General features: G+C 33.0%; 5 protein-coding genes across 17 annotated transcripts; 4 read left to right on the forward strand and 1 right to left on the reverse strand.

Moving 5' to 3' along the window:
- The first annotated feature begins 162 nt into the window (after nt 1-162).
- On the forward strand, nt 163-1,118 carry mRpL22 (mitochondrial ribosomal protein L22). Its single transcript, XM_014245966.3, has 3 exons — nt 163-496; nt 566-779; nt 843-1,118. Exons 1-3 carry the CDS (start codon nt 278-280, stop codon nt 1,061-1,063), a joined length of 654 nt encoding a protein of 217 aa, XP_014101441.2. The 5' UTR covers nt 163-277; the 3' UTR covers nt 1,064-1,118.
- On the reverse strand, nt 1,103-19,206 carry LOC106626118 (transcription factor IIIA). 3 transcript variants are annotated; one of them, XM_014245945.3, is made up of 4 exons: nt 19,010-19,206; nt 2,316-2,579; nt 1,966-2,261; nt 1,103-1,901 (listed from the first exon to the last, which is right to left on the reverse strand). In XM_014245945.3, the coding sequence occupies exons 2-4, from the start codon at nt 2,496-2,498 to the stop codon at nt 1,163-1,165; spliced, it is 1,218 nt and encodes a 405-aa protein (XP_014101420.2). In that variant the 5' UTR covers nt 2,499-2,579; nt 19,010-19,206; the 3' UTR covers nt 1,103-1,162. The 3 variants fall into 3 exon arrangements, with proteins under 3 accessions (XP_014101420.2, XP_014101404.2, XP_069966292.1); XM_014245929.3 differs by having other exon boundaries at nt 18,969-19,206; XM_070110191.1 differs by lacking the exon at nt 19,010-19,206 and having other exon boundaries at nt 2,316-2,598.
- LOC106626142 (NECAP-like protein CG9132) lies at nt 2,856-4,493 on the forward strand. The gene is made up of 5 exons (XM_014245955.3): nt 2,856-3,050; nt 3,572-3,777; nt 3,847-4,037; nt 4,097-4,302; nt 4,364-4,493. Exons 1-5 carry the CDS (start codon nt 2,968-2,970, stop codon nt 4,422-4,424), a joined length of 747 nt encoding a protein of 248 aa, XP_014101430.1. The 5' UTR covers nt 2,856-2,967; the 3' UTR covers nt 4,425-4,493.
- On the forward strand, nt 6,051-7,271 carry Arfrp1 (ADP-ribosylation factor related protein 1). The gene is made up of 4 exons (XM_014245976.3): nt 6,051-6,279; nt 6,343-6,595; nt 6,665-6,836; nt 6,914-7,271. The coding sequence occupies exons 1-4, from the start codon at nt 6,187-6,189 to the stop codon at nt 6,996-6,998; spliced, it is 603 nt and encodes a 200-aa protein (XP_014101451.1). The 5' UTR covers nt 6,051-6,186; the 3' UTR covers nt 6,999-7,271.
- On the forward strand, nt 7,692-25,735 carry AP-1gamma (adaptor protein complex 1, gamma subunit). Of its 11 annotated transcripts, none has more exons than XM_070110185.1 (17): nt 10,204-10,574; nt 12,588-12,926; nt 14,408-14,469; nt 15,055-15,196; nt 15,315-15,503; nt 15,821-16,059; nt 16,287-16,363; nt 18,219-18,236; nt 19,506-19,762; nt 19,828-20,212; nt 21,320-21,530; nt 21,587-21,725; nt 21,806-22,085; nt 22,158-22,622; nt 22,862-23,002; nt 23,807-23,914; nt 23,990-25,735. In XM_070110185.1, the coding sequence occupies exons 2-17, from the start codon at nt 12,910-12,912 to the stop codon at nt 24,089-24,091; spliced, it is 2,832 nt and encodes a 943-aa protein (XP_069966286.1). In that variant the 5' UTR covers nt 10,204-10,574; nt 12,588-12,909; the 3' UTR covers nt 24,092-25,735. The 11 variants fall into 11 exon arrangements, with proteins under 11 accessions (XP_069966291.1, XP_036218261.1, XP_014101353.1 ...); XM_070110184.1 differs by having other exon boundaries at nt 10,204-10,499; XM_070110183.1 differs by having other exon boundaries at nt 10,204-10,495.
- Nucleotides 25,736-25,997: the final 262 nt, after the last annotated feature.

Raw genomic sequence — 25,997 nt, forward strand, 5'->3', positions numbered from 1 at the left:
TTCAAACAGTATACTTTAACAAAAAAATCAACAAAACTAGATTACCGTTACAAGCAAAACTGTGCGTGCATATATACAAATTCTCGTTTTATATTATACACCCTGTGCTTATGTTGTCCAATTACAACACTGCCCAATTAGATCAGCTGCTAACAGCTGTCAATAGAAAAGCAGCAGCTCTATAACATTTCTTTTGGGTTATGTGCTATTTACGCTTAATATATCTGAATGAAAATAAACATTTAATACACAATTAATAAATAAGTGAAACGAAATAATGGCATCTTTTGTGAAACAGTTCGCCCGCCTCAATATAACACAAAGAAGTCTGTTACAGAACTCCTGCAAACTGCTACAGTCGGCTAGCCATAGTTTACATACAACGGATGCTTTAAGCTCTAAATGGAATAAAGCTAATCAGGGACCACGCAAATGGTTGGAGTACAACAAAACAGTGCATCCACCACAAAAACCCGACGAGGAACCACGAAAAGCGGTAATTAGTTTGCATTAACTCAATAATAACTTAACATTACAATAAAAGTGATATAATCATTCCATGTAGTATGTTTGTCACATGCGCACCAATATTAAATATAGTCCTGATAAAATGTGGTATATCGCTTCATTTGTGCGTGGTATGTCCGTCGATGAGGCTGTGAAACAATTGAGTTTTGTGCTGAAGAAAGGCGCCACACATGTCAAAGAGGTGATACTGGAAGCACAAGAAATGGCTGTTAAGCAGCACAATGTGGAATATAAGAGTAATTTGTGGATTGGTAAGCTGCACATATATAAAATTGAGTGACCTAAAATTAATTAGCTTAATAAACAATCAACAGCTGAGTCTTTCGTGGGCAAAGGACGTGTTTTTCGCGGTATACGTCGACATGCACGCGGACGTCAGGGCATAGTTGAATACAAACACTGTCATTATTTCGTAAGACTAGAAGAAGGTGAACCACCAAAGGATTACTACCTACCTGTACAGCAAACGCCAGAACAACAGTTAGAAAAATGGATTGAACAAATGCGTAGCCGTAAAGTTATCAATTCGCTCTAAGTCAATTTGTTTCAATGATTGTTTAAAACATGCAATAAATGCAGTTGTCTAAAAATATGTTTTATTTAATAAAAATAAATAAGTACAATTTTACTATTATCAAACATCAGCCAAAACAGCGGTCATTAAGTTTTCCAATCCCTTGTCTTTATTCACTTGCGTTAATTGAGAAAGCGGCACATTATCTTCACTTTCATCGCTTTCACTTTGCTCCTTTGTCAATAGATCCCCTGCTATATCTAAAGCAAGATCTTCACGTTCCCTGAGCAATTTGTCAAAATTTTTATCGACCGCTATACCGCTGAACTTTGATAAATTGGACATAATAGAATGGCCAGCATCTTTACGCTTCTTTCGTGTCCCTTTGATATTACGCTTTTTATTTTCTTTTGGAACAACACTTTTATTTTCTACAGACGCAGAGTGATCGCGCTCTAAATGTTTAGCTAAATTTTGTCCACTGCTAAAAACACGTTCACAACCAGGCACTTCACATTCAAAACGTTTCCCACCATGTGCGATGCGTATATGTTGTTTTAGATTCCGTTCATATGCGTAACTACGTCCACAACTGGGGCATTTAAAATTCATTTTCTTCTCTTCATCCATATGCTTAGCTGCTATGTGTTTTTGAAGTTCACTGGGTTTTCCATACACGCGCTCACATTGTTCGCACTGATAATACTTTCGTCCATGCTGCTTCTCTTTACAATGTTTAAGATATTTAGTCCATTTATCAAACTTCAAGTTACAATTGGCACAAATATATACTTTACAGCTTGGAACATGTCGGTCATGCTCCCATTGTTGATAAAACCCTCTTGAACATTTTTCACAGCTACAATAAACCAGAAATTATAAATTTTACAGTTATTTTTCATAAATAAATAACAGTAACTTACGTATAGGGGTAATCCCCAGTGTGCGTTTGGATTTCATGCCTGCGTAATTTTAGTTTCTGTGTGAACTTTTCGGAGCAAAACGAGCAGGGATAAATTTTAGGATTTTCATGAACCTCTCGAATATGTCGATACATGTTAGTCTCCGATAGGAACATTTTTAAGCATCCGGGTATCTGACAAGGTACATTCTTCACTGGTGGTCCCACTCGTTCATGTGTAGTACGCAAATGACGCTTCAAATGCGTCAAAATGGAATATACTTTATCGCAGCCGTCATATATGCAATAATGCTTTTTCTGAAATACGAAACCATTTATTTACTTTTACAACCTACTCTTGCGTAGACTTACAATTCCTGTATGGTGATACTCATGCCGATCGAGATGGTCCAGACGCTTGAAACTTTTTCCGCATCCCTCAATGCTGCATATATATTTGGGACCAGTGCTATTACGACGTGGCTTTGGCGCATCTTGAAAGGAAATTACACTCTCCAAATCACTGTCTGAGTTAACTTTATTTCCTGGAGTCATTTTTGGTCAAATTTTGCCAAAATGCTGATGTACTTATTTTGTTTTCGTATTGTATTTCACGTGTTTTATTACGAATGTCAACTGCAAAGAATTGCAAACGTGTTGCTAAAGCGGAGTAAATTAGGAGTTAACTAAAAAATAAACACGACCGCAAACTTAATAAACAATGCATTATGTGGATAAAATTTTAGCTAGGTTTTATAGCAGCATAGTATATAAATATTAAAAGTTTATTATATATAATATAAAGTATATTTTTTTTGCGGTAAAACATAAAAAAGTTAAATACAAAATTTTTAATTGGTACTAAATAATTGAGTATTCCAACTGGTCAATGCAACGCTGTTGCTTTGACAAAATACCAACAAACGAAAGACGAAGAAAAAGGGGGAGTTTGCTAAAGAAAAGAAATTCAGAAAAATTAGTTGTAAAGTTATTTAGACAAGATTCAAGTGTTATTTAAATAAAAATGGAATATGAAAGTGTTTTGATTGTAAAGCCAGAAGTATTTATTTACAAAATCCCACCACGCGCCAGCAACAGAGGTTACAGGTAAACGATAAGTGCAACGGTGCTCCAGTGGAAAATCTGTCTTCGTGGAAAATTTGCTAGTTTCCTCTTTTTCTTACCTACTATTGTTTTTTTTATTTTTCATTGCCACTGCCAAGTAACGTTGATGACAAAGAATCTAAAATTGATATAAAAAAAAAACAAACATAGAAATTGCAACTTTCTTAAATGGACCACGTCAACGAGATGAACAAAGCAATTATAAAATTATGATATCTAATGAAACTTAGATATACAATTGCGGTACCATCTTATTGATTGTCCTTAAATACAGCTGCTACTTTGCCACAAGGTTAAACTAGTTAACGCTTCAAGTTCAAATCCAATTGATTTTTCTGCGGCAAATCTCTTATTGGTTAAGCTGTTATCAATTTTTATTAGAAAAATGAAGGGCAATTTAAGTGCTGCTCTAGCTCTAGAATCGTAAACTTTTTCTCCTATGAAGTTATTGAATGAGTTTTTTATGATAATTTATTTGGAGCATAACTTTATTTACCTAATAGAGCTGCGGATTGGAATCTTGGCGAGCCGACTTGGACCGGCCGTATGCGTTTGGTGGCAAAAGGTACTGCATGTAATTTAAAGTTGGAGGATAAAAATACCGGCGCGCTTTTCGCAAATTGCCCCATTGATACATATCCTGGTGTTGCTATAGAAGCGGTTTCGGATAGTTCACGTTACTTTGTAATACGCGTACAAGATGATAACGGTATAAGATAAACAATAAATATCTTATCAAGGGTTTTAATATTAATTTTATAATTTCGCTGTTTCTTAGGTCGTTCTGCATTTTTGGGCCTAGGTTTTGGAGATCGTTCGGACTCTTTCGACCTTAATGTAGCATTACAAGATCACTTCAAATGGGTGAAAAATCAGGAGCAAATTGAGAAGGAAAAAACAGAGCCTAAGCAGCAACTTGATTTAGGATTCAAAGAAGGAGAAACCATTAAAATAAATATGCGAATAACAGTGCGTATATAAATAAACAAATTAAATTGGTATTATTTTATTTAATTTTTTTTAAATAGAAAAAAGATGGATCTGAAGGCACCGGTCGCGCAGGCAAAGCTAAGCCGTCATCTGGAATTTTGCCACCACCACCCGGGGGTATTGGCAAGATTGCACCACCGCCTTCAGGAGCTAGCGGCTCTGTACGACAGAGTCCGGGTACATCGCCTGCACATAAAGCACCAGGTGGGCCAGGCAGCGAATGGACGGATTACGCCTCAGCAGGGTAATTACAAGCTGTACTTCAAATAACTTTGTAAATATTAATTTTTGTTGCTTCTTTATAGTGGACAAGCCCAACCACAACAACAACAAAATGCTGCTAACGCAAATTGGGTGCAATTCTAAGTAGGTTTAAACAAACATTTACATATACACACACAAATTCATGCAGAGCTACATAAAAACAAATGTGTACGTAAAAAAAGGAAAAAAAAATACTAAAACCAGAAGGGTAATACGTCAAGCGTTAAATAAAGAGCTTTCGGTCAAAATCGTATAAAATATAATTTGTTGCATACAAGCTAGATAACGCGGGTGTAAGTTTATGTAACATTCGATATCGACAATTTAACGAAATTTATGAAATTAGCAAAAAGTTAAACTGTAATCAAGCCAGTTCATGGTATAGTGAAATATAAAAGGAAATAAAAACATGGCAAATGTGTATGTATAACTTGTTAATGTAATGTAAAAATAATTATTAAAGAATTCAGTTAATTTTTTAGTAAAATTATATCTTAACTATACAACAAAAAATAAGATAATTAAATCGTACATTTATGCATATGAATATGCTACAATAATAACAATAAGCTGAACCATAAATGTGTGAAAATGATGCAAATAAGTCATACTAACAGTTTTTTGTTTTAAATCACATGTCATTGGACATACATACTACTTGTTTAGGTTAAACTTTTTCGGTTCCATCAATAAGTTATATTTGTCTTGTAAGTGCACAGTGCTAATATTATGAAATGTACTTACACAATTTGCGTCAATTTTGTTCGCAATTGAATTTAATTTACGCAATTATTTGCATACATTTGCATACACACATTCCATTTTGCATTATTGTTGGTTTAAACAGATTTTGAAGCACTTATCATCTTGCGAAACATTTTATATATCATATAGTATTTCCAAAACAAAAATATGTGATTTTTATGTTCTCTAATTAAATGAATTTGTATTAAAATTTTACAAAAAAATTTTATGTGAGTTTCTATAGAATTTTGCCTTTGCTTTGCGATTGATAGTTAGAATTCCGAGTCGAATACCCATTATTAGAACTGTAATCCACTGAATGTTGTATGAAATGTAATATATAATATTATGCATCCATTAAAAATATGATAAAAGCATAGCATAAAATATATTGTATTTATATCAGTTATACGTATATAGATTGTTCAGCGCTTTTGCTATTTATTAGTGCAAATTGAATCTATTGAATTAACTATTTTGTTGCATATGAAAATAAAACCCATTTATCAATAATAGCCAACACTGATTGTAAACTCAATGAACAATTTCGAACTACTTACTGTATCCTTTTGCTCTAATGAAATTTACGAGTATGTAAAGTAAATTAATATAATAAGTTATATATGTATTTAAAATTTATAATTGATGAAGATTGAAATCGAAATTGAGTAAAAGTTATTATTTTTATTTAAAATATATAATAAATAAACTTGATAACACGGAAGTGGAAAGCTGTCCGTATAACGCACGAACTAATTTCATTTTTCTTTGGCAATAATTAAAAAAAAAAAAAAAGAAAAAATATTAACTTCGAAACTAGAACACAATTCGCGTAAATACAGGGTCTCCGAAAACTTCTGGATGTTACAAAACTTAATAAACTCTGTTCAGGGTGTAAATCTCAATGCACTTCGTGGCAAAAATATCAAATACTATATTAAGGTCCGTAGCCTGTAGCTAGTTAACAAAGTGCGCTGAACATACCCCAACATCAGCTGTGTTTGCTATTGGTTGGCAGAATTTAAATTTATTTTTTTCACAATTGCGAATTCCAGAACTTGAAACATTTGTATAATTATTTGGTTTTAAACAGTGCATTTCATTAAAATTAAGTAAGATAATGTACACATTATTACATGGCTTCTATAAATACCTCACACAAAAGGAAGAATACTGTGTGGTTATATTAGGACTTGACAACGCTGGAAAAACGGTAAGTTCAACTTATTGATGGTATATATAACTTAAATAAACATTTTAATTACTGTTTTGTTAGACCTACTTAGAGGCAGCTAAAACGAAATTCACCAAAAACTACAAAGGTATGAATCCAGCGAAAATCACCACAACGGTAGGCTTGAATATTGGCACAATTGATGTGTCGGGTGTGCGGTTGAATTTCTGGGATTTAGGAGGACAGCAAGAGTTGCAATCTCTATGGGATAAATACTACCAGGAATCACATGGTGTGATTTATGTGATAGACTCGAATGATCGGGAGCGTATGGACGAGTCAAAGGAAATTTTTGGTCAGTTCAAACATTTCGATTTTTTTTTTCGGTTTCAAAATATATTATATATTTTTTTTGTTATTGCAGATAAAATGATTAAAAACGAATTGCTCTCAGGAGTGCCACTACTAATACTTGCCAATAAGCAAGATCTGCCCGATGTAATGGGTGTACGTGACATAAAGCCAGTATTTCAACAATCTGGCGCGTTAATAGGCCGACGTGATTGCCTAACCATGCCAGTATCGGCGCTTACGGGGTATGAAAAAAAAAATCACAAATATTACATATGCAATGTTGCAATGCTCTTTATTTTATTTGCATGTCTTTCAACAGTGAAGGTGTAAATGAGGGTATTAAATGGTTAGTTGAAGCCATTAAACGACATTCCATAGTGCGTCCGCCGCGCGAAAACGATTGATCATGATTATAATAATATTGCAGTTAACGAGAATATTTTACAATGTACAATGTACTCACTTTTTATTTATATTCTCCCAAGCAACACAATGGGAGACTGGAGCAAGTTTTGTATGTAAACAACTTTAATATTTTTTAGTATATATATTATATATAATTATAATTATAGTTTCTGCTTATTTAACTAACTTTTTAAACATAAAGATAAGGTACTGACAAATGAAAGTTTGACTTAATAAAATCTAAGTATTTTATAGAGTTAAAATTAATCGAATTTCTATAATTGTTAACAATTTCTTGTAAAAAAATATTAAATTGTGGTATTATTATTGCTTTACCTTGTTTAAGAGAATGTTTTCATCGTACAAAACTCTTTTTAGCAAAAAATATTTAAACCACATTACCTTTGCTGCTTATCAGTTGATACTCCAAATAATACTTTACGAGTGTCTAGTTGATAAAATGTTGTTGTAACTTTGTACTGTATGAGTTCATTTTAGTATTTTTGATTGTGCTCTCTATCCATTTTAACATTATTTAGCTTCGTATATAATACATATGTATGGACATGTGTATATATATGAACATGTTTTTTTAGATAACACGTAAGTTTTTGATAAAAATGCAGAGCGCCAGGTAGCTAAAGTGGACGATTTGTTAGCATTTAGGGTGCTTGCTAACGAATTAACTCAGCGGGTTTAGAACTTCCCGTGAAGTTGAGTGAGCATTCTTTTTAATAGCCTTTTTCGTACGATCAGAGGTAAATTCAAATAAAGCTATACATGTCGTTGTTCAGTATAAACTAGACGCTATCGCCTTCGGTAGAAATTGACAGCTGTATTACTGCAAAAGTTTTAGGAAATCCGCGTATATATATGTATAACTGGGTGACAAACTGTTATATATTGAATATATTAATAAATTATACATTTTCTATCGGACGTGTGTAAAAACTACTGTGTAAATGTTGATATGAAAGTCAATTATTTAAAAAATACGATCATATTATATTTGAACGATTTACAAAAAATATGTTTGTGCTTAAGTTATTAAAGAAGTAATGACGGTAGCAACTACATAGAAACATACAATAAATTTATTAAAATTCCCATACATAAATAAGATAACAACTAGACGTATCGCGACATCGTTTCAGCCGCTTATCAGTAACGGTTTCTGTGGTATCGAACTACTCTTGGTTTCTTGTATTTTCCGATGAATGGTGTTGAATGACAAAGTAAAGATATGTCTGTGCTAAGTAAAAAATAAATATATAAGAAATTTAAAAAATTAATATATAAGCAAATTATAAAAAAAAGTACCTACTCGAATACAAAGAAAGAGATTTTTGTGCCAGAAACAAAGTTGCAGATTTCACTGCAGTTGTGCAACGATGTATCCATATTACGAGCCGGATTGGAGTGTTTTACCGCCAGAAAACAATCGCAGGTACTTATAGTTATCAGACAACGATTTTTTTTATTTATTAAAGTAGTTTAAGTATTGAATATATGTATGAAGTCTTATATCATATACTCATTGCAACTTTGTTGTTAGTAAAAGGAAGTGAACATACACATGAACATATGTAAAAGCCACACTACATTTCTTACAGTATATTTAAACAAAACGCCCACCACATGTATGTGATTCAACAAGCATAAAGTCACTGTGCAAACAAAAAGTTGATGACAAAAAATAGATATACAAAAATGTAGAGCAACAATTAAATTAAAGAATAATGTTTTCGATATGTGACTATGAATAATATATATTATATATGTGTAGTATACGTCTGTATGTAAGAGTGTATATCTTATCAAAATAATACGTTTGGAGATACAATCAATTTCATATTGAAATTGACATGCAGGTTAAACTCTATTTCATACCTGTATACATTATATATATCTATATTATATTATATTCAAACAGTTACCTAAATTTATGTAATTTGGAACGTATGGCAGCTAAATGTTATATAATTCCTGCAAAATTTCGTGAAGATACCTTGTCAGATAAAAAAGTTTTTCCTACAAAGACTTGATTTTGACCGGTCAGTTTGTATGTCAGCTGTATGATATAGTTATTCGATATCGGCGGTTGCTACAAATGAACAGCTTGTTGGTAAGAAAAGGACGTGTGCAAAAACTGACGATTAGGGGGTATGGGTGTATGCATTAATTCGTGCGGTTTCGTTTTTTTTCGAAAATTAAGACTTTATTGTGAAAAAGTTGTTATACATTTTATGTTCAAAGTATTGCCCATCGGAAGCTACGATGGTTGCCCATTCCGTTCCCACGACAGTCGGGTCTATGCCGGCCAAGGACTGTCAACCCGGCAGAATTCTGCCGCTACAACAACAACATGGTTGCCCATCTTTCTGGCAGTTTGTGGATCCCATCCCAGAAGAACTTCTCCGGCTTGGAGGCCAAGAAAGAATCGAGTCAATTTCTGATACCCTGTTCTGAATTTTTTTGGCTGTCCGGACGTTCTCCGTCGTCTAAGTCGAAATTGCCACTTTTAAACCGTGCAAACCACTTTTGGCACGTCGTTCGGCTAAAGCATGGTCACCATAAACGTCCAGTAAAGTACGATGGCTTTCGGTAGCACTTTTCTTCATGTTAAAGTAATGAAGAAGAACTCCCCGCAAAAACACTTTATCTGATACAAATTTCGACATTTTCAAATGAATGAAACAAATTGTTATTCACGCTAGAACAAATGACATCTACTAAAAACGACGCGAAATGACAGCAACTTTGAAATGAATATAGCCACAGATGAACACGACGCGAAATAATACTAGTAGAGCCCTATCTTAGAAAACCGCACGAATTAATGCAATATATAGAAAGACAGACGGGCATGCCCCAATCGACTCAGCTGATCATTTACATATATATATACTGTATAAAGTCTCCGACGTTTCCTTCTGGTGTTACAAACATTATGGCAAGCTTAATATACCACGTCGAGACCTAGAAAAGACCTTCTAAAAAAGCCACCCAGTTTTTAATAAATGCCAAACCAGTAGACATATTTATTTATAATAACTTTTAAACATAACGATTACCACTGTGCGCAAATTTCATTAATGTAGCAACCCTAAGCCCTAATTTCCATTCCGAAATACCCCATTTTTATCGATTTCACTATCAAGTGTCAACGTTGTTTCCTTTTTTTAGCCCAATTCGTTGCCACTTGACATGTTCTGTCAGTCGTGTTTGTCGTTTGTCATCGGTTAGCGAAAAATTGCTTTTGTTTTGTGAAAATCCAATTTATTTGTTTAATTTTTAGTTTTCCCCACACCTGTTTGTGTGTAAATTGCTAAAGAACCCGTAAAAAGTTAAAAAGTGAACGTCGCACTGCAAGAAAAACGCTACATTCCAGTAGAATATAAGTGAAAAAATATTGGGCGAACACACTACACAAGGAAGAAAATGTAAATTGATGCGTTGTGAAAAAAGCGTAGAAAAGGCGAAACAAGTTAAAAGCGTAGGTAAAAGAGTAGTGAACGTGAATTGCGTGTGCAATCAGAGGAAAAGTAAACGTCAAATGAATCAAAACCAAAAAGGTTAAATACGAGTATATTTAGTTAAAGTGCATATAATTAAAATATCTTGTAAGCTCATTGCAAAAAAAAAAAACAAAAAAGATTAGTACAATGCAATGCTATATTTTACAAGTATACCAGACCAACATAAGGTGTTGTGTGTATGTGGTTATCTCTGGTTGAATGCAATATTTGCCGCCACCTGCTAGGCTGTTATGTAGTACTAATTGCATGTTTTTTTTCATATCTTCACCTGCGGTAGACAAATGTTCATCTGAATTGTTTGCTTCCAATCATATTCTTGTTAACTCACATGACTATGTAAGCCAGTGTATACAAACCTTGGCCATACAAGTCTTACTGTAAGCAAGATGTATGTATGTAAAATATCTTAACCAAGTGTACGTTATTATTTTGCTACGTTTTCCTCATCAATTTCAAAAATTCAAAAATTTAATTAAATTATTTTACAAATCAACCTAGAATTTCATATAATCAGCTGATAAAGTGGACCGTTGTGCTTTAACTTTTGCCGCATTTAGTATATGCCGTAAAAATGATTTAGTTTATTTTTAAAGTTAAATAAAAACAGTGATATTAGATGACATATACACTAACGTTTTATGAAAATGATGTCAATATTATAAACCTCTAAAATACCCACTTCAATCCTAAAAAAGTTGGTAAAATATTAACCAAATTTGGTATTCACCACACCTTAAACGTCAATTCACCATAGCGCAATTAACTGTCATTTGTCTGCTGCAGTTGCGTTTCCGCTCAGTTTTGGCCAAGACTGTCGTAATTTGTGTTGGCCAATGAAACAAAAAAGAAAGAAAAAATACCAAAACAAAACGTAAATGCGAAAAACAGGAAGCAACGCCGCTTTACTAATTTTTTTTTGTGTGCATATGTTTAGTAAGCCCTCTCTATGTGTGCTACCAATCCTGTTTCCGTTTTTCTGTTGTGTTGCCAAATACTGCAACCCCACACATTGTCGCACAGTGCATCAAGTTTCTGTGCAATTATGTGTTGCAATTTGCTATTGTCAGTAGTTATCTGACATTTGCATTAGCCACTTCGTTTCTGCTTACAATGTAGTATTAAATGTGTATGAAGTGTTCAAAATGTAGACTAATCGCACTGTAAATAAAAGTGTTAAGTAAGAAAGTCCAAATGCTATAACAGATGACTGAAATGCATTTGATATTAACACTAAGTTGTTTAATATTTGCACAATTTCAGTTTTAAGTGCGTGTGTTAAAAGCGTACCATCTGTTTGTCAATCGGTGAAACACTATAAATTACCAATACTACAGCTTAACAAAGCGAAGGGTGTGAGTGTACAAGTATAGGGTTGGCTATGCTATCCTCTAACTGGTCGTGCTCGATGCAGTGTGTACGTTTAGGTGCACAAATACGTGTCGCGCAAAGGTCTACATCTGTAATTAACGATTAGTTGTTAACAATACAAAAGGTCTATAACAATAAAGGCTAGAGCCGTATTACAACATTGCCCCACACATGCAAGCAATTACAAATGCATAGTTCGTAAAAGATTTGTTTGACTTTTTGTTATAAATATGATACTTTGTTTGCTTTTTATCCAAACATTTCATTCTAGGAATGAATTATTTCATAAATGCATCCCAATCCTATAATCTTCTTCAAAAAATAAAAGCCAACACATTTGTTATCCACAAAATTCAATTATCATATCAATACCTGCGTGGCATGTACATCTCAGCTTTTAAGCCTCGATTAATTTGCGTGATAGCTTAAACCCAGCTTTGTATTTATTTCTGTATATATGTATTTATATATACATGTTTAAATCGATTGCTGCTGATTCACGGAGTTGAGTTTACTCAGTCATTCAAACTTTCAGTCAAGCCTTCAGTAACTTTGCTGCGGATAAAATGAAATGTTGTTTATTTTGCGACACTCAATAGTATGTCTTGCTCGTCATTGTCACTGATATTCACTTTTCAACCCACTATAACCACAACACGCTTGCATTAATCTATTCAACAGTAAGAAAAGGAAAAACAGTGATAATCAAATAATAGTAATACAAAAGCCATAAAAAAGTTTTCCTGTGTTCAACCATCAACATTCTCTGCGTAGCGGCAGGGTAAAGAAGAGGTGAGTAGTGGAGCATAGGACCGAGTGCAAAAGTGAAGGTGGAGCCGTGACTGATTTTAGCGCGTGTCTGTGCCTATATCAAAGTAAAAATAAGCACGGCAGCAATAGCAACAGCTAGAGCAGTATTAACAAAAACAAAAAGAAAAAAAAACGTTGAAACACAACCAACAACAACAATTAAGTCAACTGAAACAGTGAATCACAGCTCAAAATGAATTCCGAGCACGGGTAATTTCTATTTTGTATAACATTTCTATGCAAATATATTGTATTGTATATTGCTTTTTTAACTACTAATACTTTATTTATGCTTCTGTTAATTTTTAACTCGATAGAATTTTGAATTTAATACTAAAAAACTTAATTTTGTTTTGTTTAGAAAATGAATTTACCGTAAACGAACCTAAGTGCAATGTTTACGTTAATCTAATGGAATTGCCAATCACAGTTTTGACATTTATGTTAACATTTAAATGTAATTAAAAAAATGTCTCATAATAATTTAAATTATTTATTTTCGCTAAAAACTGATTTTAATAACGGTCGCTTTAATAATAATTTATTATTATTTTAAACGTAAAACTTAGCAATTTGCATTGCGAATTTATTCGAAAAATGTAATTCAGTTCGATATAGTTTCTAGCTTGTTGACATGTGTTAAGGGGGAGGGAGTACTGGGAGTACTACGGAGTTATGACTATTTTTATACCTGTTTTATGTACGTTTTACATCAGATTACAAAACTTTAAAGCGTTTTCTCCACAACTCATGTTTTCAAAGTCGATGCCCCTCATAACTTCAAAACTACTGCACCGATCGTTTTGTAATTTTGCATGCTATTTCCGTACATAATTTACGATATAACGCGGGATAGATAATTTCAATCTTGTTAATAATTTTTATTTTACAATAACAAAGTAGTCGATTTTTTCGCAAAACTCGCATTTTTTCATTCAAAGTGTTCCCAAAAAATGAAAATGCTAGACTTCGAAAAACCGTCTTGCCTTAACTGGAAAAAACTATTATCTAATGAATAAACCGTGAATTTTTGATTTCGGATGTTCTAGCATCATGTTATGAGGAACACCGCAATCCAACTTTTTTCCGGAACTCGTTAGAATAATTGCCACTTATTTTAAATATTTCTTCATCACAATATTCTTCAAATGTCATAATAAATTTTCTATTCTTTTTATTAAATAGATTTAAACTGTTTCAACAAAAAAAAAATCAAAAAATTTGCCTTTTTTCACGCGATTTAAAACTATTCCCCCCTAAATACAACTTTATACTGTTTAAAAAATGAACTTTTCCCTAATCGTCTGTAGATTTTTGGCATACTAATATGGCAATAGCAACTTTTATCTCTAACGACAAAATATGGTACGAGTCTCTTACTGACGTCAATTGATTTCTATAAAAAGTTTGTTACTATTAAAAGTGTTCTAAAATTATGCTCACTCTGTTCTAATTAAATATGTTGCGTACACTGTATTTAAAGAACTAATATTTTGAAATGTATGTATGTACACAAGATTTTATTAAAATAATTGTTAGCTTAATATTTGTTTTATTTTTATTTTTAGTTCTATGAATGTAGATTTTTAGTAAGAAATCATGCTTTATTTTTCGTTATAAAAATAATATTAATTGCATGTAAAACTAATCACTATTTCCACTCTGTGGCGCTTGTCTCCATGTTTTTACAGATTTAATCCAGCCTTTAATATGGCGACCATACGCCAAGCATTCACGGAGGCCGTCGAACGAGGTAAGTGTATATCAGTAAAAAATAATAATAACACCAAATCCAATACAAATGCAATGCTGCAATGCTGTGTGTAATGTGTGCGTTCATGTAGTACCAGATAATAGCAGGCTGTTGGCTCGTTTGACCCATGTCTACATTGACTTACGTGCAAAATAGTTATATATTTGCCGTCTTCACTGTTCGAAGGCACAAGCATTTGTATATATTGTTCAAGTCTAATTGAATGACAACTTGAATAGCTTAGAAAATTCAACGATCTTTTCAATTAACACTTGCCGGCGAACGTTAAGCGAATTTCATAAATCATTACCACCCACTAAAGCGTACTTAAACGCATCCATGCCAACCTACATACATACCCACACATGCATCATCACCATCATCATCAGAAAGACCAAAGTACTAGCGCGCACAAATAGCAACGAAGGGATTATTACAAGTTGTAGCAACAAAAAGATGCTAAACAGTGTGTGGGACACAGTCAAAGAACTGAAAGATTTGTAAATTTTTCTCTACTTCTCAAACATATCATTCATGTTATCTTTTTCTTCTTTTTTTAATTTTTTGTTGTTGCGGCGAATGCAGTAAGAATGCCAACACCCACACGTCTGCGAGATCTCATACGGCAAATACGCGCCGCCAGGACAGCCGCAGAAGAGCGCGCTGTCGTTAACAAAGAATGTGCCTACATCCGCAGCACTTTCCGGGAGGAGGATTCGGTGTGGCGGTAAGACAACCAATAACGCATATACATACATATATGCTTTTGTATATGTGAAATTAAATTTTCTTATGCTCTCTTTTTCGTATTGTATGCATTTACTTATATGGCTTTTCGTTTGTAGATGCCGCAACATTGCCAAGCTGCTCTACATTCATATGCTGGGTTATCCAGCGCACTTTGGACAGTTGGAATGCCTAAAACTCACCGCCAGCACACGTTTCACTGACAAACGCATCGGTTATTTGGGTGCCATGCTCTTGCTGGACGAACGTCAGGATGTGCACTTACTGATAACGAATTGCCTCAAAAAGTAAGCGCTATGCTCGTTCGGGGTCGTCAAGCGCAATTTAAAGTGGCGGAAATGAACTTTTGCAAGCACGCGAATAGCCAAATAGTTGCACAAAGTAATTGCCGTCAACAAAAACAAAAACCAAAAAAGAAACGGTTTGACTTGTTGGCAGCAATCGCTTGGCTACTTGCTTGTTTCAATTTAATTATATGTATGTATGTATGTATTGCATACATATGTATATACATTACCGCGTTTGTCGGCCTTGCCGCCAGTCATTATCTTTCCAATACATTTTAATGTATTTCTATTTGTTCATTGACTTTTGATTTTTGCAGTGACTTAAACAGTTCCACACAATTTGTGGTGGGTTTGGCGTTGTGCACGCTGGGCGCTATAGCATCACCCGAAATGGCGCGTGATTTAGCTAGCGAGGTTGAACGTCTAATGAAGTCGCCCAACACCTACATACGCAAAAAGGCCACTTTATGCGCCTTTCGTGTTATACGACGGGTGCCAGAACTGATGGAAATCTTTTTACCGGCCACACGTTCGCTGCTAAGCGAAAAGAATCACGGTAGGCCATAAAGCGCTTTTAACCACGCATGCAACATAAAGTTGTATACATCTATAAATACTAGATTGTGCATTTTAAATTGCGAGCAACGCCTGTTGCTTAGTTGCACCTTGAACCGTGCAAACACGCGACTTCCTTTTTAAGGCAATTGAAAATGCGCAATATTCTAGTGTTTTTTTTTTGCATATAAAATCTCTTCACATTCAATAACTGTATTAAATTTGTAGGCATATTAATTACTGGCGTCACGCTGATCACCGAAATGTGCGAAAACAGTGCCGACACTTTATTGCATTTCAAAAAGGTGAGTAAGTCGCTAGCTATAAAACGGTAGTGCTTTACTGACTCGTAAAAGCTGTCTTATGAATAAATTTCTTACTAAAGGCAAATAATGATTTTTGTTTCGGATTCGCGAATCATTTAAATAATAATAGTAAAATTCATAAATAATTATTGCATTAAAATCTTAATGAATGTAAGACGAAATTAATTGGCAATAAAAATGGTAATAATGAGCCTTTTATATGTAGTTGTATACATTTAAATATACATAACGATATATAAGTATCAGGGTTGCGAATTTTTAATTAAAAAATGTTGTATGAAAATTTAATTTTCAATGTACAATTCCAATTTTAGGATTAAATTAAGTTTTCAATTTTAAATACGATGTTGTTGGGTTTAAAAACCAACATTTGAATCAATTTTAATTAAAAATTAAATTTAATTTTTAATTTAAGATGTTTGGTATTAAAAATTTAGTATTGAAAATTAAAAAAAAAATGTATTAAAAATTAAATAAAAATTCAATTTTTTAGTGAAAAGTAAAAAATTAAAATTTAATTTTTTTTAATAAATTTTTTTTTAATGAAAAATTAAAAATTAAAATTTAATAATAATTTAAATGGTTAAAAAGTTGAAAAAAAAATTTTTTATTTAAAATTTAGAATATAAAAAATATTATTTTTGAAATTAAAGGCTGGTATGATGAGATATAAAAGAACAGTTTTACTTATTTCGAACTGAAACACTGTAATTAAAAGGCTTTGAATTTCAAAATTACATTTTTTATTTGTTACTTAAATTTTTTGAGTATAAATAAGACAAAATGAGTTAAACCATATTTGATATATCAAAAATGAGCTGTACTTTTCAAAAGATAACTAAAATACGCAAACTCAAAAAAAGTACAAGCTAAAAAATTTCTTTTTTAATTTTATTTATATGCTTGGGTTTAAATATTTTTAATTTTTTTGTTATTGGAATTAGAAATTTATTATTTATTGCAACCCTGATAAGTATACAAGCCTTAAAACTACGACCATTTCCATTATATATAGAAAAATGTTGAAATAACGAAATTTATTCAGGAGTCAAATCGCAAATATTTTATATAAAAATGATCAAAAATGTACAGCGTGTGAAATAGCTCAATATGTATATGCTAAAAAGAAGTTACCCAACAATTGTCTAAGCTTAAAAATACAAAAATAATTATTAAAATGCTACAAATTTTAAATCAAGCACAATGCTCCAACCTAAACCGAAAATTCTTACTCAAAAATGCTATCAGCAACTTAAAAATAAACTGGCTTTACATTATAATTTTTTTTATGTGAGAAAAATTGCAAAAAATAAAATTTTACTTGCATCCATTTGCTTAAAAAGTCGCGTACATATTAACAATTTGTTTGATTACGCTCATGCGCATATGTATATACAAACAATCTGTGTGCTGCGCTAAATTATTTGCGAAAAATGTAAATATTTGCTAAATACAAAGCGGCTTTCAACACTTTCCAACATAAATTGAGCTTTTAAATGATATTACCATTTATTTGTGTATATAATTGGTATGTGCTAATGCTTTTTAAAAGCTTCAAAATTCATTTAAGCTACATACATACTTACCTATATGTATAAATACTTTTAAAATCATTGACATGCATACATATATACATATTTTTGCTACTTGTATCATTTCAACACATTTTATTTACCTCATCACAAAAAAAAAAACAAAAAATAGAAAGAAAAATAAAAACATTAAAACATAACTTCAACATTTAACTTTTTTTTGTAATATTTTATTGCTAACTTTTTGTGAAAACCCGCATACAATACAAAACCAAACCAAATTTTTGTAATTTGCTTGCCAGGATAGCGGAAATCGAGAGGTATGACTTTGACAAGAGTTACCACACAAATATACATACATACATACATACAAACAATACAGATAATCGCACATGCTACACACGAACACGTAAACAACAACACTACAATGTATATGTTTTGTATCAGCGCTTGAATTTATAAATGAATTACTTTTAGGTAGAATTTTTTGATACATTTTTAATACAGTTGGTTTAAAGTAATTAAAAAATATTTACTTTGGAGTAGTTAAAAACTACTTGTTTGTAATACAAGTATATATGTAGTAGTGTAGATTCAATATTTTTCATATAATTTGCACCTGTAGGCATTTCTTTTTTTGAATCAATCTGAAAAAAAGTTAAAATCACTTATCATTGTCTAGAAAAGCTATTTTAGACTCAATAACAAGCGTTATGTACACATTTGGCACTTAAAATTCTATTTTTTGTTAAATGCGTCAAGCATATTTGAGGTTATGTTTACAATTGAGGAGTAAAATTGATCAAAAACAAGAAAAAACGTTAACTTTTGTTGCATCGAAGCTGTAATACGCTTCACAAATACCAATCGAAGCAATTTTTTTGATGTATTTGTATCGTTGCCCTGGACAATAGTGAAATCTCGTCAAATAAAAAAATTTTCCATCCGAGGACATGCATTTAATCGTCCAGTTCGTATGGCAGCTATATGTTATAGTGGTCCGAATCGGCGGTACCGAAAAATGAGCAAATTTTTAGTTCAATTTAGCTTACGCGCATTTTAATCGCTCAGTAAAATATCATCTCAGGCTCACATTTTTACTAAAAGTTGTTTTACGCTTTGCACTGGTTCAATTTCAGTACTTTTTGATACATTTTGAACGTGTTAACAATTTTATTGACTTCACTTTTACACTTCGTTAAACTAGTCAGAGTTGTGTTTGTTTGTATGCTCTTATTTTTCTATATCACAGCTTAAAACAAAAGTTTTCTACTTTTTTAATAATATTATTATGAAATTTTGTATTTTCTAACTTTTGTTTCTAACACAAAAGTAAATGCCACCTTTTCTCACCATAAAAACAAAACAACCCGAACATTTATCACTATTCACCTCACAAACTTTAACGCTACATCGTGCTTTCTTCTAACGTCTCCCACTTTAAAAGCAATACTTTCTTGTTAAGCGCTTCTCAACTACTCTACTTTTCTCACTCACTCTTTTCTAACTCTTCGCTGTTAAAATGTACAAATAGCTGTAAAATAACTGTTATTTTTAATAAACTAATAAAATGTTAATTTTCTACTTAGATTGTGCCGAATTTGGTGCGCATACTGAAGAATCTAATTTTGGGCGGCTACTCGCCGGAGCACGATGTCAGCGGCGTAAGCGATCCATTTTTGCAAGTCAAAATTCTACGTTTGTTGCGCATACTGGGCCACAATGATGTGGATGCATCGGAGGCAATGAACGATATATTGGCACAGGTGGCCACCAACACGGAGACTAGTAAAAATGTCGGCAACACTATACTATACGAAACAGTGCTCTCCATCATGGATATACGGTGCGTATAATTGACTTTTTTTGGAAGTCGTACAAATTCACAAATAACACTAAATCACTTTACAGTTCGGAAGGTGGGCTACGCGTGTTGGCTGTTAATATACTGGGTCGTTTTCTACTTAACTCTGACAAGAATATCCGTTATGTAGCGTTAAATACACTATTGCGTACGGTGCATGCTGACACGTCGGCGGTGCAACGTCATCGCACCACTATTTTGGAGTGCCTCAAAGATCCGGACGTCTCGATTAGGCGTCGCGCCATGGAACTCTCGTTTGCGTTAATCAATGCACAAAATATACGTACAATGACCAAGGAGTTGTTGCTGTTCCTAGAGAAGGCTGATCCGGAATTCAAAGCGCAATGCAGTTCGGGCATGATTTTGGCCGCCGAACGTTACTCGCCCAATGCGCGGTGGCATCTGGACACGCAATTGAGCGTGTTAATTGCGGTAAGTGCTGGCATAAGAAACTAAAAATAAGAAAAAAACATAAACTTCGGTTGCACCGTAACTTTGACACCCTTCTCCAATAAAAATAATAAAAAAAAAGTTTTCATATAAAAACTTGATTTTGATCGGTCTGATTTAAAAAAATTGTTCGGAGATTGTATCCATGCTGAATTTCGTGAAGATATCTGGTCATACAAAAAAGTTTTCCATACAGAAACTTGTTTTTGATCGTTCAGTTCAGTATGACAGCTATATGTTATAGTGGTATGATATCGGTCGGTTTCAAAAATAAGCAGCCTATTGGGGAGAAAAGAATGTGTCCGAAATTTCAAATCGTTATCTCAAAATCTGAGGGATTAGTTCGTGTATATACAGATGGACATGGTTAAATCGATTTGGTACCAGGTGTACCGGTATGAAATGAGCGTTAAGATACAAATGTGTTGGTAGCGAATATTTGTTGTGAACGGGCCTTAATTTATTTTCTGTTCGCTTGGCATGACATCTGTCAAACATATTCAATAATCTTACAGTCCGTGAACAAACTACGTCATAGTTTTTCATTGTGTTGAAAATGTCAAATTTTGTACCGGAAAGTGATGATTTACGGAAAGCATTAATTTTTTGTTTCCATTTGAAGAAAAGTGCTGCAGAGTCGCATTGAATGCTTGTCGAGGCATATGGTGATCAGGCACTATCAGATGCAACATACAAAAGTTGGTTTCAACGGTTCAGAGATAATCAATTTAATGTGAGAAATGAAGCACGTGGAAGACTATCAAAACATTTTGAAAACTGCAAGCAATATTAAATGAAGATTAGACATGTTCAATTTGAACGATGCATTGATCGAAAAACGACCAGAATGAGCCAGAAGACACAGCAAAGTAATTTGTTACACGACAATGCACTTGCACACAAAACAAAATTGGTTGAGGATACTTTGAATACGTTTCGCATTTGGCGCATTTCATACCGGTACACACTTTATGGGGTCTTTGACGTTTCTTTTTTTGTGTTACAAACTTCGTGGCAAACTTAGTATACCCTTTTCGAGCTATAACAATAATAACTTCTACAATAATATATTTATATATATAAAAATAGGCTGGCAACTATGTGCGTGACGATGTGGTCTCCTCCACAATCCAGCTGGTGTCCAGCAGCCCTGTGGCAGAGCAGACCTACATAACGAATCGTTTCTGGGAATCACTGCAAGTCGCTAATCATTGCGAAGATAAACAGCCGCTGCTGCAAGTCGCCGTCTGGGCTATTGGCGAGTATGGCGACCTCTTTATGTACGGCCCCAATGAAGATGGTGCGTTGCAATTTACATTTTAATATGAATTAATAAAATTAATATTTATTTCATAGAATTTGAACGTCCATCGGAGAGCGATTTAATCGCCATGTTCCACAAGTTCTTAACCTCTGCTCAAGTATCAATAACCAGCAAGCAATATGCCTTAGTCTCACTCGCTAAACTAAGCACGCGTCTACAGAACTGCGTAGAGTAAGTAACGTTAGAAAATGTTTCTTTTATTTTTTTTCAAAGCGATGAAATCATCCACAATTAATGCGTTAATTCTTTAGAGAAATCCAGGCATTGATTACCTCATTCGGCAGTCATCTGAATGTGGATTTGCAACAGCGTGGCGTCGAGTTTACACAACTATTTGGCACATATAAAAATTTACGTCCACCGCTGCTAGAGAAAATGCCGCCAATGCAGATAAGTCGCATCTCGTCGCAAAATGGCGAGAGCAGTGGTTCGTATGACGACAACAGTCCGGACTTGATTGAGAATGGCATAGGTATAGGCGATGAGCAGCTAGGCAAGGAGAGTAATATGAATACGCTGGGTGATAATACGGTGGGTCAACCTAAACTACTTAAAATTACTGAAAAATTTATTTAATTTATTTCCATATCACAACTACCTTAGAATATATTGCTCGACTTACTTGGTGGCACCGATTTGACCACACCCACCGCCACAGATTTATCCAACTCAGTTGCCGTGCAAAAGAAGAATTCAAAGAATGCTAATGAAACGTCGAATAATCAAGCCATACTCGATTTGCTCGACTTGGATATTTCAGCTAGTACGACCAGCAACCAACCGACAAATATGAATAATGTACTTGCTCTGGACTTGGGTGGCGGTTTGGCGGCAACAATACCAGCAACAGCGGCGACAAATGGCAATGACTTGTCGAGTATAATGTCGCTGAGCGGCAATAGTATTGGTGGTGGCGCCATTAGTGGCGTCGGTGTGGGTATGGTTGCCGGCGGCCTATTAGGTTCCAACAGTATTTTATCGCAACCAAACACAGTGCCCGGCAATGCATTGCTTTCGGATTTAGCGTCGCCAGTTGTGAATGCAGCGCCACCAAACAATATTGCAGTGGTAAATATAAATCACAGAAGCAGACATTTTGCTATTTGTCGAAGTTAAAACCTATTAGTGTTCGAAACATTGTTTCTTTTTTTATTATTTCGAAAGTACTTCGAAAGAAGTTAAAAAACAGAGTTTTCATATTTCATAAACTAAATTGGAATACAGAACAGTTCTGAACTGAAATTTATATATATATATTTTTTTTGCATCAAAATGCTAAATTGTTATTATGCTTTTCTTCCCGACAGCCTCAGGGACCCACTTTAACTGTATTGGATAAGAACGATTTGCTGGTACAACTGGTGCCAGTTAGAAAAAACGACTGCTTACAAATATTTATGACAACAACAAATAATTCATCTAATACATTGGAACAATATGTCTTTCAGGTTAGTAAATACGAACAAAAATGCATCTGATCAAAATTGACCCGGACCCTCTGCTATCTCTCTGATGCCAACATAAGTATTTTCAAAAAATGTTTCTTTAACTTTTTCGCATGAGGCAAGTTTTCGATGTTTTCACGAACTGCACTGAATGCTTTGTGCCACTCAAATACTTGTGTTTTTGATCATTTAAACTCTCCAAAAGAGTTCTGGAACATTTTCAACGATTTCGTAGTCGTAGTTCTAATGGAAACATAAAATTTTCAGCAAACTTGTTTTTCTATTTTTTTTCATGATGAAAATCGCCAGACAAACTTTTCGGAAACGTTTTCTTTTTTTTATCGATTCGGTCGGTTTGCGGGTGCAGTTTAAATGGACCAGTCCGGGTCAAATTTGATCATATGCTATTACTAGACACTAATTATAATAATGTTTATGTGAATTCATAAGTTATATATACATTAGGGTGGGTAAAAAAAAAATTGTTACGCTGAAAAATAGGACCTTCTAAGAAAGTCTTCCAAGTATGAGCTCTTATTTATAACGGGAAGGTCCTCCGCCTTAAAATTAAGAGCTCATACTTGGAGAGACTTTATTAAAGGTGTCTAAGAACATATTCTTCAAGCGAAAAAAATATTAGTTTTTTTTACCCACCCTAATATACATAGAGTTTAAGTATTTATCAATATTATTTCCCATTGTTAAAATAACCATGAACTAAACTCAAATATGATTTTTTTCTAACCTAAAAAAAATATAAAAACACAATTGTTTTCACCATTTTAATTAATTTTTCCACTATTATAGGCTGCAGTTCCTAGAGTATTCACACTACAAATGCTATCGCCTTCTGGTTCGATACTGCCGCCAGGTGGTGTTATAACGCAAGAAATGCGTGTTGTTAGTACGTCCAATGTGAGTTAAAAAAAAAAACTGAAATTCAAACATTTGTAAATTAATTGTTTCTTAATTTTTCTACGCAATTTTCAGGCTACCCTCCGCATGAGGTTACGCATATCATATGTTGTCGATGGACAACCCGTTGTGGAGCAAACCGAAGTTACCGGATTTCCTGACACTGCACCCGAATAGGAATCAAAATATGTATAATTAAAATTGCAGTATAAGCACATAAAATGTTAATAGAGCGTTTGAGAAAGAAAAAAACAAAAACAATATCGTAACTGAGAATTAACAAAAAAAAAAAAAAAACACAAAAAACGCGCTCCCTCTGTTCCCTCCTTTTATCCTACTTATCCCTTCATACAAGTATACATGTGTTCTTCAAAAACTACACAAACAAATTATACATTCTTTATAAATATATATATATATATATTTTGTAATATACATTTAACGTAGCAATCAGTCAAACACAGTCTAACTGATATACATATGTATTAGCGAACGCTCTAAATCTCACCACACACACACAAAAATACGTTCTGATTGCTTACACACAATGAAAGATAGCAATCAAATCCATGTCCATTTACTCATTCGTTCGCTCGTGTGAAATTTTGTAAAATATACATGGCACCATATAATTGTATTATGTATTTAGCGTATGAAGAATCAAACTGATAATAAAAACACACATAATAACAAAAAGCGAAATAGTAAATAAATAAAGAGAGAAAAAAAAAATTATAAAATATTTTAAGTGTAAACATATAACTATGTACATTAAGATTCTCATAGAAGACGAATGGCGAACTAAAACGCAATGCATGTATACTCGTACACAAAAGATGCTAGTTAGAAAGTCTTGAAATGTCCAATTTTGCACGATAAGCGCATTTTACTAACTTCCCTCTCTCCTTATGTTATTTAATTGGCCACATTGCTGTGTGTTGTATTGCGAAAAATCATGAATATATTGCTGATGCAGCGGTACTTTGTCCTATTCTGTTATAATTCGCAAAATTTTGTTAATGAAAATTAATTGTTATTTGCCCAAATCGTATAAATATGTTTGCGCTACTTTGATATTTTAAGCAAAAAAAAAAAAAGAAAACCAACATTAACTATAAATGTTTTTACATTTTATGTAAACTTTTGCAAGAAGGCTTGACTTGAAAAGTTTTATAATTGAATGCTAGCTACTAACGGCTAAATAACGTTTAATTTATAACTGTATTTTAGTTTTAAAAATCCTTAAAAAAAACGAGCTACTTTAATTTTGTATTCTATTTTATGTATCGATTTGAATATAACCGGCGGCTTTATTGATAACCAATTTATATATTTAAATAAATTATTTTAGCAACTATTTCCACTTATTGCTTGCTTTTGCTAATTTGCATTTGCTTATTTCTCATGTTTTTTTTTATTATTATGTTTATCTTCAATTAGCATAAGCGTAATCAGTTAAAAAGCGCTTAAGTACTTAAAATTTATAAATATTAATAATATTGCTTTATATTTAAGAGCAGTGTACGGGCTGTAAGTAAGGAGGATGCAAATAAGTGTGAAATGAATTATTGCATGAATAAAAGAATAAAATGATGAAATATAGTTAATATATATAATTATAATTATATATATTAAAGCATATATATAAATTAGTTACTTGCAGATATAGTTATATAAAATAAATACTACATAAATATTGATATATGCATCAAAAATATAATACAGACATTAATATTATTATTATGACGAGGAAACGGAACGTTTATGATTTCAAATGTAAGGTAAAATAAAAATGTTTTGTTTTAATAAAAAACTATATAACTTGTTTTATTTCTTACACTCGCTAACAACTTCGAAAAAAGTAAAATGTCAAGTCAGTCTTTGACCGTATAAAACTCAGCGACTGTTCCGGTTTCGTAGACCCGGCTATCGTGGGAACGAAAAATAAAAGTTTTATAGTAAAGCATTTGACTATCAGTTTTTAATTAACTACTGTTGTGGAAATCAACTTTAAAATTCTTAATAATGGCTTAATTAAAAACTGCTTCAGGTTTACCAAATATTGCTTTAATATTAAATATAA

This window comes from Bactrocera oleae, chromosome 5 (assembly GCF_042242935.1).
Source record: "Bactrocera oleae isolate idBacOlea1 chromosome 5, idBacOlea1, whole genome shotgun sequence".
Lineage (NCBI taxonomy): Eukaryota > Metazoa > Arthropoda > Insecta > Diptera > Tephritidae > Bactrocera > Bactrocera oleae.